The following is a 13,535-nucleotide window of genomic DNA, read 5'->3' as shown; positions in this document are numbered from 1 at the left end:
ACTGGTTGCCAGAACATAGCCACCACTCAACCTTGATAAAACTCTATCTCAGGCATGATATTGAGCAGAAATTACAGTTGGGACATAACTGGCCCAAAATTGAAATGCCATACAGGCATTGGAAACGGCTGACTGCATGTAGGCCATTTTGGTATTAGTTTCCAAATGCCATGAAAACCTTAAATGTCCACAATTATGCATGCCCTAGTATACACTTTCCATTACATGCCAAAGCTCAACTATATTTGGCTCAGAATCGACTGATTTCTGGGACCCAATGTAACCCCTGGGTAGCTTGTAGCTAAGTGGCAGATGCTAAACCGATGTGTCCCAGACATCTCTACTTGCAGCTTCTTTACCTCAATGATGCTGGGTAGGATTTATATCCTGATTATCAGACTACCCTTGAGAGAATATAAAAGGTCGTAATTGACAGTTGTCTCACAAATTGCCTGAGCAGACTTGGCACGATAGTGAAATGTTTGCAAGGCTCCTAGGAAGCCACATTTATGAGTAAAAGGCTGTGGGAAACTTTCAGAGTAGCACTCAGCCATGTTGTGGTTGTAGGCAAGCAAATGTTTCCATAATAAAAGATACAGATGCTCTGTCTGGAAAGTATGGTTCTTGTGGTGGCAATAAATACTAGTCCAAGATAGACAATGGTATAGTTCCAGACATTCAGCTTTATTTTGCATCTTCAACATAGACTTAAGAACTTGTATTCCTAAGTTGTATGAAAATAAAGGTGGCACAGTTTGCAGAGTCCAAGCTTCAGTCTTGAGCTCGGGTCATTGAATGTCTTGAATTTAAGATGGCCATTTTGGTTTCTCTTGGGTTCTCTGTTCTTCCCAAAGACAAGACAAGTCTAAGGGAGAGGTCTGTGAGAATGTGTGTGTACATGGTGTCCTCTGATGGGCTGGCATAGCATCCAGGGTATATTTCTACCTCTGAAAACATGATGAGTGGATGATACTAATCCAAATGGTTTAGTCCTGATTTCCGTCTTCACTGTAACTTCCAAAACTCAACTGTTAAAAAAAACAGCGTCTTCCTAGATGTACAATACTGTAGTTGTGCATATATGCGCTCTTTCTAAAGGTAAAGGCGATATTTTCCTGACATTTTTGAAAAAGCTAAAAGTAATTGTATTTAGATAAAATCATCTGATTTCTGCCTTCAGATTAGACTATTTGTTCATATTCATTTACATATTTTCATTATTGCTATCATGCATACTTGTGGATTCTATCTTAGCTATCAAACCTTCTGGTCTAGGAGTGATTTTGCATATATATTCCCTAATTTATCAAATGGATGTCCAAACTCCCCTTTATAATTAGGGATAACAGGGAGATTGATTGGTAAATGGAGTTCCCAAAGGAGGTGCAGGTGCTAAGATATACTCTTTCCCAATCTGTGCTAGAGTGTAATATTCTGTTTTAATTTAAGGTGTTGGGTCGTACACTCATACTTGCTAAGATCCGTTCTGACATGAATCGAATCTGTGATCGATAATGAAAACACCTCTTACATCTTTTTGGCTGTGTTCTTCTGTTTCCACATTTTATCCTAGTTCCACTTGTATTAATAGAGAGGTGTAGATTTAAATTGAGATACACTGTCTGATACTTGAAGATATGATATAGATTAGCTTAGGAATTATTATAAACGGTATTATATATATATATATATATATATATATATATATATATATATATATATATATATATATATATATATATATATATATATATATATATAATTTAAAAATAAGATCATGTACTTTGACTCAAATTTGTATCTGTATTTAAAACTAAAGATTCAATTAAACTGAACTGAACATGCCTTGGCTGATACTGATATTGTTGCTAATCATTAGAAAATTAAGATAACTTCAATGCAAAGCAAAGAATATCAGTCATGATCATGTAAGACAAGTCTGATCCATATTGTGAGTGACCAAGCGGAAATCTAATTAGATGAAATGTTGATATTTGACAGTGGGGGAAATACTGAGGATCCTCAGGTAGTAAAGAAATTAAATTCAGTAGTAAACACTCTGATCACGAGTCTCATGTGCTGCTTTTTGATCTAGTGCTTACTTTGTACATCGCAAGCTCATAGTAGCGGGCCTTAAAGAATAATAACAATACCCCATGAGAACACACTCTGCATTCTCATTTAAAAGAAAGTACAGATTTCTAAATTGAATAATGAGGGACAATAATTATATTAGACAGTTAGATATTTCTAACTGTCTTTGTCATCAATCATTTACAGAAATACACACACACATAAATACACACACACACACACACACACACACACTCCGAAGGCTTCACTATCAACCCACACTTCCGCCTACACTCACGCATCCATCTGCTGGGAGCTGCTGCTACAGTACCCCAGTCAGAAACAAAAGCATATAAAAAGCCCAGATCTTTTGTCTTTTGAACCTTTTAAAAACTGGAATCCAGAGAATCAATAACGGTTAGAAATATATCTACTGCTTTATAAAGGTGCAACTGATGATGGCCTGATTATTTCATCAGAAACGTTTAACCCTTCCCATGATCTGTCAGCATGTACAGACTTGTGCTGCTCACTCATGTAACGACATCCTTTTCCTGTCAGCTTCAGAGTAGTTATTGAATTATTCATAGTCCTTACTGAATAATATGTTTAAAGACAAACTACTGAATAACACACTAGGGTTTATCTTAGACAAGATCAGGCTTATCTTTAAAGCTCATACACAGATTCCAGAGGTCTTCTGGGAAAGTAATTGTGGAACCTAAACAGCAGAAAAGGTGAATGACTAAGATACATAAGAAGATAAATACTTTTTTTGGCATGCATTATTTAACTGTTAAGACAATTTAAAAAAAATAATTTAATCTCACTTTCTATATGCACACATGCAAACAAACATACAGACAAAGCTCTGTTGGTGATGAATGCCTTCTGGTTCTTCCTGGTTATCACAGATCATCATCGTCTTACCGCAGTGAAAGGAAGGAAAGAGGAACGACCGAAGCCAAAAGTTAAAGTAATAGCAGTCAAGCATGCTCACAGTGTCATGTATTTGAACAACAATGTTATCTAGGAACCTCCTCACCCTGGGGTAAATACGAAGATGTTCCAGATTAGACAGGCAGAGCTGGAGGCACCATGGGAAATGAAGTCAGTCCTGTGCATAGGTTTGATCAGATAAGAGACATATCACTCTCAGACTCATTCATAACACTGTCTTATCTACACACAGCAATATTTCATGAAGTGTGGCTTGCAGTCCGGCTGCACTTGCATTTCCTGCAGCAGTTTATGAAAAGCAGATGAACAAATCTAGCTCTTGAAAGACAGGAAGTTCAAAATCAAACTCCATGCAAGACTCAAAATTAACGGTAAATCAACCGAGGCTTTTCTCTGCAACGACAACAATGTGCATCGGAGTACAGAAAGACGTCAAAGCAAATCTGTGCATGAGCGCAAAATAATTAACGGGCAGAGTTAATGTACGTGGGAAAGGCACTTGTGATTTACCAATATACGTAAGTCGATGCTATGTTCAGGTAACCATGGCAGTAACTCCTACACCACACACACATACTGTATTGATGCTAAAGTGGCTAATTAGGGACAGCTGTGCTGACACACACACTCTTCATTAGGCTCTCTAATAAAAACACGGTAACCTTTACTTGACCAGCACACTGTAGATTAACCTGCTTCAGCTTATATGATGTACTAATGTGTTATACACTCATACTAGATCTGCACATCAGAAATGTAACCCACGTAACTCCCCTTTTAAATTACTTTCACTGAAGTTGCAGAATAAAAAAAGAGTCACTAAACAGTTCATGTTAATATTTAATTTTACAGTGATCTTGACCATATTGTGATCTTGTGTTCAATAATCATTCACTTTGTGTTGTTTGTTTTTAACTAAAACACAATTTAATAAATACAGAATTGAGTTACTCTTATTAGCTATGTCACATGGCAATATAATGTGTATGATGTGTGGAAGCTTTTTTTTTATTATTTTATCTAGGGAGACAAAATTCACTAAATAAAAACACATTAGTATGATCTTTCCTTTTATGTATCCATATCAGATTCTTTGCTATTAACCATTGTTTTATACCGAAGTCCTAAGAGGCCATGCATTATTATATATATATTTTTAATTTTCTCGTTATCTCAACATAAGAACATGATCTAGAGGTATAAAAATAGTTTTGTGTTCGTTTTGTCGCACATTTATTTATTTTGCATTAATTTATTGTTCTGTGGTGTGGGACAATAAAGTAATGTTTCGCACAATTACCGCTAAGTATCTAATAGCCACGCCCCTGAAATTTACATGCAGCTAGTTTAACTTTCATAAACAGCGGCTGGATTAACCACAGTAGGGTCGCTACACTCTTTTTTTACGGTAAAGTTGCAGACATGACAGCCTCCTTCTTAAGTGTCAGACATTGTGTGCCACACAATGTGTGGAAGATGTCAATCACTGACAGACAAAGAGCTGTATCAGTTTGAGTGAGTCCCTGATCAATGTAAAAGCGAATGCGGTCAAACATGATGCAGCCTTACTGTGTTTTTACTAAATTGTCCTTATGTCGAGATCACGATCAAATTAAGTCGTTATCACGAGAAAACAACTTTTGTTAAATTGAGATAATTAGAAAATTAAGTCGTGATCACGACAAAAAAAAAAACATGTTATGTCGAGATCACAAGAAAGATTTAATAATGCATGGTCTCTTAAGACTTCCTTAGTTTTAGGTGTATTCTGAGGTGTATTATTTTCTGAGTAATAAACTTTCTTGGTCCAAAAATTCTAATAAATTATTAAGGAAATGCCAAAGTTCAAGGTGGGGCACGGTGGCTTAGTGGTTAGCACGTTCGCCTCACACCTCCAGGGTTGGGGGTTCGATTCCCGCCTCCACCTTGTGTGTGTGGAGTTTGCATGTTCTCCCCGTGCCTCCGGGGTTTCCTCCGGGTACTGCGGTTTCCTCCCCTGGTCCAAAGACATGCATGGTAGGTTGATTGGCATCTCTGGAAAATTGTCCGTAGTGTGTGATTGCGTGAGTGAATGAGAGTGTGTGTGCCCTGCGATGGGTTGGCACTCCGTCCAGGGTGTATCCTGCCTTGATGCCCGATGACGCCTGAGATAGGCACAGGCTCCCCGTGACCCGAAGTATTTAGGATAAGCGGTAGAAGATGAATGAATGAATGCCAAAGTTCAGCACTGAATTTCTTAGTCATGTCACAGTCTACAGTGGTGGATAACACGACAGGGCATTATAGAATTTGTAGTTTTTCATAAGTATTTCTGTTTTTTCCAAGCCAACTGGGGCAAAATTTTCATAGAAAAGTTCCAGAAAGCACAAATGTTTCTATCTTCAAAGTAAATGGTAAACCCATTTTTGGTCCTAATTTTTGTAATCTTTAAGAACGAAGTGAGAAAAACAATAACATGTTAAGTGCATTAACATAAAGCCAATGTTCATGTTACAGCCAATTAGAATCAAGGCTACTATAATTTGATTATTTCAAATACTTACGCAGACGATAGAAACAGCTGTACTAGTATACACTCAATGTTTCCCGAATACAGAAAACTGTCTAACTACTTTCTTCACTAAAAATAGATGATGTTTAAAGCATTAAGATTCTAAGTATGCATACAAGGTTCAGTAATTATATCATCTTTGTTCTCCTTCTATAATTTTCTCTCAACTTCATTCAGAAGTGTATGTGGCCTCTAATTAATTATGCTAGTTTAGCATAATTTAGCATAAACACAATTGTGATGTTCACATTCATTATCCATGTAGAACGCTGAAGGTTAAGAGAGATCAGAATTCCAGCAAACACTAAATTAGTTGAAAATGCCAACGATATACCCCAGCGAAATCAATTGCTACAAATCTGACATTTGGATCTACAGAGAATTTCAATTCATTTCCCTTACAGCCTGAGGCCTCATTTTAAAAAATTCAACTCTTTTCTCATCAGTCCTGCAAGATCCCTGTTCCATCACTAGGAAACTTGCCAAAACATGGAGGAGTTTTTCTTCACAGCAGAAAGAATTTGGACCTATACCTTAAAGCAGTTCTAGTTGGTTATTTATTTTTTTAAAATATTGATGTATCTTTAGATACCTAAGATGGATCCTGTATCACTTTAAAGCTTTAAACATGTTTAAAGATATTAAGTGAAAGTATTTACTTTGTCATTGGGGACGAAATTAGACTTCATGACTCGTATTTGATTATTTATATACGTATATAAAATACATCCATTAAATGGTATTAGTGCATGAATACTGTTAAATGCCGCTGAGGTTTAAAGCATTTATCTAGTGATGGTTCAGGAACATCACAGATATATTTTACAGATGCTATCTGACTCCAAATTGAACTGATTCTATTTTGTTATGACATTTAATTTAATGTTAGTGGTTAAAAACAAAGCCTTCAAAATTAAGCTGCTCATGAACAAGCACTTACAGAAATGGGTTTTATATCAACATTTAATTTGAAGATTTAAACTTTTGTTCCAAAAAACATTTGGAACATGGAGACATCCAAAATTTTCTGGCTTCTAGAATCCAAAAACTCGATCCAATTACACGTTTTAGACATTTTAAGGTTGACTGGCTGCATTTACCTCCATGTTTGTTTATCTGAAGACAGAAAGCAGAGAAAAATTAGAAAGTAGCCTACATAAAACATTTTCATAGTGTTCTAGTACAATGTATGTATGTTTTCTGGTAGCAGCACAGTGTGTAGCACAGTTCCAGGGTTTCCGTTGTGATCCTAGTCGAGGGTTACTGTCTATGTTTAGTATCTCTGCATATCACTGCATACATTTGGGGTTCCTATTTACTCACACCTCACAAAAACCATGCTGGTAGGCAGATTAGCTTGTCTAAATTGACCCTAGGTGTGAAGGAGTGTGTGTGTGTGTGTGTGTGTGTGTGTGTGTGTGTGTGTGTGTGTGTGTGTGTGTGTGTGTGTGTGTGTGTGTGTGTGTGTGTGTGTGTGTGTGTGTGTTTGTGTGTGTGTGTGTGTGTGTGTGTGTGTGTGTGTTTGTGTGTGTGTGTGTGTGTGTGTGTGTGTGTGTGTGTGTGTGTGTGTGTGTGTGTGCATGGTGTTCTGCCATGGACTGGCATCCCTTCTAGGGTGAATTCCCACCCAGTAATCCTATGATACACTGGAAATGACATCTTAACAACTTCAACTTAACAATATCTTGCATTTATCTACAATCTACATATTTCATCTAGTTCTTATTATAACATTAAAATAAACTAAATCTGTTTTATTATAATACCTATTTCTACACTTTTGACTTTAAGGTTCTGTTGCCAGATTATTTTTACTCATTGTAAAAATTTTCATTCATTTCTAGAAAGAAGCAAAATTGTCAATGGAATAAGTTTGAAAGATTAAAAATGGTAAAAAATAAAAAGGTAAATCTTAGAATAATCTTAGATTTGGTTCAATGCAATATTATAATATGATATTTTAGCTTAATAAGATTTTTTTTTATCCATTGTTACTATGACCAGGATAAAACAGTTGATGAATATGAATATATTTTTTTTTTAATGAGGTGTCAGGTTCCAAAGTGGCACAACAGAAAAGCTTTCACTCTAAACAGAAGTGTCAGATGGTTTTCCCAGACCACCACACGTTTCTGATCTAAAAGAATTCTCTCAGAAAGGTAAACGTGTTTGTGATTACAGTATGTGTCATATTTAAAACTGATTAAAGATTGCAGTACAGATGCACTGAAATACTGCGATATAGCAGCAAAATAAAAGAGCAGAAAAAGAAGAGTGGGAATTGTTAATAAGGCAGATGTACAGGCTTTTTTATTTCAGCTTGGGTCACATTGATTTGAGTAGATTTGTGGCTTAGTAAATCACATGCAAAGCAGAAAAAAACATTTCTTTTCTTGGCTCATGTGAAAGATTAAATCTTCAGTAGATCCTGTTATCTTCTTTTGGGGTTGTTATCAAGTCACATGTTTTTTGAACAGTTGTCTGATTTTGAGTCTCATGTCATAATCTCTACTGATATAATGAATATTGTATGAACAGACTGAGAAACGATGGGTTGCTCTTTATGTTTTTTCGCCCTTTTCTTGTAATGAGCCAACATGACAACTCGGTGTGGCTGTAGACTACAAAACACTGGCCTTTTATTTAATCCCTGCTATGAAGATCACTCGAAGTTCAGCTCATTATTGCTAATTATTGCTTGTGATTAATATAGTGCAGGAGTAGGGCAAATATCTTGTACACACTGCGAAGCCTTGTTAAGCATTAATAACGACAATTTGGTGTGAGAGCTCATTATGAGGAAGCTTTTGTTCATTGTGGATAAGGAGACATTAATTACGTAGATGGATGAATCTTGGCTACTGTCACCTTTTTATGCATTATCCGTAACTTGACAGCGGAGATCTTGCACTTACACACTGTCTAGATAAGTGTGTTGTAAAGGATGATTTTTTTTCTACCCTTGACACCGCCTGAAAAGAAGATTCTCCTTGCATGTTCCTAATTCTGTTAAAGAAGGACCCATTAATTCACTTCGATTTCTATTCACACACAATCTGCACATGTGGGGTTGAACTGGAATCCATCAAATTTCCACATGGTTCATTAAGTCATTAAGAGAAGGTAAGAGAAATGAACAAATCAGGTAGATATGATCTGTTCACTACACCCGTGAATAAGGAATCTATTGTCGGACGCTTTAAGTAGACCGTATTGGAAACCAAATCTCCAGCAGCACCATGACAATTAATGAGTGCAGCAGTCAGCTTTTTAGTATGGAAAGACTGACTTCAGCCTCAAAGGCTTGGAGTATGTACACTACTTTCTGTCTTAGAGCGAAGACTGACCTCCATGCGTGCCAGAGATAAAAGCCTATTCACACTCTCCCTGTAGCGGCTGTGGTAATTACTTTCGTCACATGGTTGTGTGAGCATGCGTGTGTGTGTGTGAATATGTGTGTGTGTTTAATATGTGATATTCTGCCCACTTCTCTGTTTCTCTGTATCAGTGCCCAGTGGCTGATTGAGTGAGAGGAGGAAGGGTTGCATGTTTGTGTGTGTTCACACCTGCATGTGATTTTAATTAACCGTTTGCCATAATTTCAGATTTCATTAGCAGTCGACAGAGCTGAATGGACTAGTTAGTTACAATGTGTCCTTCCCACAGACGGAGCAATCACACACACGCACGGACATACACACAGGGGAAACCGATCTCATTGCTGAACCTGCCAGACCGGCAAACAGTCACCGAGTGCCAATAGTCTGAGTAGATCAGAAAGATCTGCCATCACTTCAACTCATCCTAGCTCAAGATGTTACCAGCAAATTCATTGCAACACACAGAAGATGAGAGTGGGAGAAAGCGGAGGAGTGAATAATGTTTCCAGATTGATGTGGATATTGCAACAGATAGAACATGAGACCCAGGAGCTATAGACTTTCTAGCATCCATGGCTCAGGAAACAAGAACAGATGGAAGTAGAGATTGTGTATCAGTGATATGAGTGAGGTGTGAATGTAATAAGCTACTTCAGTCAAGCATCTGAGTCCCAGCTCAGTACTTTTCTGTTTATCCTTTCACATACAGCAGGTTGCTGGATCTGTGAATGATTATGTTAAGGTGTGAGAAACTCCACGCTCAGCTGAGCGCCACAGTTACTAGTGATCGTCTATCGTAATGTAATCAAATACATATACGTTATTCAGAGTGAACAAATAATGTGTTGTAATCGGATACAAATACAGATATGAGCAGGAGGTGCAGTATCTATATATATTCTAGAAAGGTTGCGATAAAATAACTACACCAACGTACACAAAGAAAGTGGTCATGACATATAAAGCTACTTTTTTAATATAACTGCTTTAATTAAGCTACTATTTTGTTAGTAATTTTGAATTATTAACAACTATATTTGACAGAAAATGCCATAATACAACAATGAATACAAACAAAATTAAATAGAATAAAAAAGTTGTTTTAGTCTGGCACATATCTCTGTTATGACCAGAATAGTATAGTACATATCAGATTAATTCAAGCAAACAAAAATCTAGTTTAGCGCAAGCCCTCACTGGGTTTGTGTAAAACAGATACAAACATGAACAAAAGTACATGGACAGCTGACTATCACATTTATATGAGGTTGTTGAGCATTAATATGCAGTTGCCCATATGTTGTTTTTTGTTCAGGCAATGATGCTGGAAGAGAATCAACATGCAATCAACATTCCAATTCATCCCAAAGGTGTTAAACTGGGTTGAGGTCAAGGCTATGAGTAAACCCACCAACCATGGCAAGCCATGTCTTTATGGATCTCATTGGAACTATAGGACCTGAACTCTGAACCATTTCACTCCTCTACCAAATGTTACTGTTGGCACTACAGCACTATTCTCTTGCAGCCACCAAATAGATTCGTCCACCAGACTGCCAGATAGTAAAGCATGATTCATCATACCTGAGAGCCCATTTCACTGCTCCAGAGTCCTATAGTGCCGTGCTTTACACTACTCCAGCTGATGCTTGGCATTGCATATAGTGATCTTAAGCTCTTTCAAGACTATACCGTGAGCTATTGATCACCGCAGCTCCACCCTTGATTAACACTCCTATTAATGATGTTTTTTAATGATAGTGTTACCCGTGTTGGAGTCTTCTGGTTTGTCAGAGCCAGCCGATCCCAGCAAAGCAGCAATGATGAGGAAAACAGCACCTGGCATTGTGACTGACATGTTGCTCACTGCCCCAGCATCACTCTTCACACAGCTTTCCTTCTTTCACCTACAAAAGGAAAGAAACAGGTTCAACTAATTATACATGTCACTGTTAAATCTGTAGCTAATGTTAATGTTGGTGGAATTATTGTAGCTTTATCCTCCTTTTAGATTATTATACAAAGCAAATTCTAATGTAATTTACAAAATAAACAGCATAGCAATAATCAGGACTATGTAGCAAAATCAGGATCTAAATGATCAAAAAATACATTCAGATATACTTTATATGATGAAATCTTAACCCTCTAAAACTAACACTCTCTTTACACCTGGTCATTTCATGCATTTTATATACATAAAAACTAATCAGGATCATAAAGACTTCCTTATACTCATCCCAGGACTCCAGTTCATGATATAAGAATCTGAATGTCTAATAATTTATAATCCACTATCAGTAAATTCTGCAGAAGGTAATAGTTTCCTTTTCTGAGTGTGGTTTCTCTCGATGTTACTTATTCATGTAATCTCTGTGAGTTGTTTTTTTTTGTTGCTATTTCCGCCTCTAGCTTACTCATTATGGATCTCCAGATTTCCGTAAGGATATTGTGACAATGTCTGTTTGTATACGTGTTATACTAATACAATCAAAATGAACTGAATATATTTACACATCTTTCGCCTAATGTGTAATATTCAAATCATTCCGACACGTTTTGAATCCCAACTTCCTGCTGTTTCATTTTCAACCGTTTTATCCGAAAACTGAATGCTGGAAGAGATGCCTCAACCACATGCACTATAACAATACACTTAAAAGAAATGCTGTGTTTATCAAATATGGCTTAGAAAAACTGGTGCATATAACAGTGGACTAAAATGTGTGTCTGATTTCAGGTCAGATTTAATCTATATTAAATGCATCTTGCATTTTTAAGTGGATAATTCATAGAGATAATCATGAAGATGAATGAAACAAATGGTGAAAATGGAGTCTAAACAATGCATCAATATAACAGTATCTTAAACAACAGGCAAACAATGTTTGAACCAAAAGTGGATAATTGAAGACTGGATAAATGTTGTTTTTCGAATCTTCAAACAAACATTTTGTGAACCTGTGCCCACTCTAGGCTCAGAATAATGTTCTTGGCTGATAATAACGTATACTGATGTGGTATTTTGCTTTGATAGCCCATCTAGCTCAAGGTTTCACATCTTGTGCATTCTGGGTTTCTTTTCCGCTCACCATAGTTATAAAGAGTAAGGATTTGAACATATTATTACAATATAAAATAAAAATCAGACATCAGGTCTATAGACATATAACACAAAGGAAACGCTGAGCTTTTAACAGAAAAATGAAGCAGACACTTGACAATGTGCATTCATGACCCACAGTTACACAAATTAGATAGAGCTCGAAGAGATTGGTTTTCTAAGACAACTATAACACAGCAGTAATTTTGAGAGCAATAATCAGTGCAAACACTGTCTACAATGTCATGATGAATAATTTGCTAAAATGCCTGTGGCAAACCAGGCGCTGGTCAGTAATTATCTATATGCGTATCCCTTCTGACAGAGATATATTGCAAAGTAATGATAGCTTGTATCTTATTCCTACTGCTATGCTGCATAATGCTTTTCCACAGTATTTTGTATAAAAAAAAAACCTGTGGAAATGAATGACAACTTAATTCTACTAAAATGATCTGAAGGCTTTTTTAGTGCTGAGAGTGGATGTGAATAAGTGGTTAGTTACAGCGATCGCAGGCAGAGAGTCAGACGTTGAGTAGACCAGAGTTATACTACACAGAAGGCAGGAAAATAGCTGGCGCATGAAAAGAGAAACCCACCCATCAGAGTGTAACATCATCCTGACAGTCCACCTCTGATCTGATTTGATCTGGACAAGAAGAGAAAGGCGATGTGTGTTCTACGTTTATGTGAAGGAGAAAGAGTAAGTGTAAGTGTAAAGAAGATGTACAATCTGCAGCACTGTACCGTAACTAATGAGACTTCCATCCAAGCAGACGCCTACACACATAAATACCACCCACAGCAGGTAGCCTTTCTATGTCACAGCCCGTTCCCCAGTTTGGTAAATTAATTAGTGAGGATCATTTGGCTGAATTGTGTGGTCACAGTGCTTTCCCAGCTTCAGCGAGCCCCTAGAATGCACCCTACAGACTAGAGGATTTCCAGTCGGTTTTACTGATCAGCCATCTGTGAAGCAAACTGTCTGCTCATTTCAGCAGCCTTTACTATCACTGTCCAGATCTCTCTTATTCCAGTGTTACACGGTAGGAGCTTCCACTCTCTGCATTTTCATCGGTGGACAGGAAGATGGTCACTAATTCCACTGAGTTAAAACTCAACTGTGTTGGAACGAAAGGTGACAATTCAGCCGTTCTACACCTTAAAACTGGGATGAACATCTTACGGTAGTTTCTTATAACTGTTCTTTCCTCTTTCTTCAGTTACTAAAGAAAATCTAGTAAATAGGTCAGAAAATATAAAACATAATAGCAGATGGCAAAAGAAAATCAATATTCCAAACCTGTACTTCTTAATAAATGTATTGCAACAGTTTGTCTAACTATAATATATTGCAGAGACTGAATGTCATGTGTGATGGTATCAACAAAAGTAGCATCTTTTCGAAAAGCATTCAAAAGTTTTCCACATAATGAATGTGCTTATACAAAATGAATGAAGTTCTAAA

At 36.9% G+C, this 13,535-nt stretch overlaps 1 protein-coding gene across 3 annotated transcripts in view; it reads right to left on the bottom strand.

The window, feature by feature from the left end:
- LOC132862999 (roundabout homolog 1-like) overlaps positions 1–10,856 on the bottom strand; it is a 178,996-nt gene extending 168,140 nt beyond the window's left edge. For 2 of the 3 annotated variants that reach the window (XM_060895471.1, XM_060895473.1), the window contains exon 1: positions 10,732–10,854. In XM_060895471.1, the coding sequence (XP_060751454.1) occupies positions 10,732–10,822 (91 nt within the window). In that variant the 5' untranslated portion in view covers positions 10,823–10,854. Of the gene's footprint in view, positions 1–10,731 lie in introns of all 3 variants that reach the window. The other variant, XM_060895472.1, reaches the window with a different exon arrangement.
- Between the last annotated feature and the right edge of the window lie 2,679 nt (positions 10,857–13,535).

This window comes from Tachysurus vachellii, chromosome 20, assembly GCF_030014155.1.
Source record: "Tachysurus vachellii isolate PV-2020 chromosome 20, HZAU_Pvac_v1, whole genome shotgun sequence".
NCBI lineage: Eukaryota > Metazoa > Chordata > Actinopteri > Siluriformes > Bagridae > Tachysurus > Tachysurus vachellii.
Note: the sequence above shows the minus strand (reverse complement) of the source record. Positions and strands in the feature narration are given on the sequence as shown.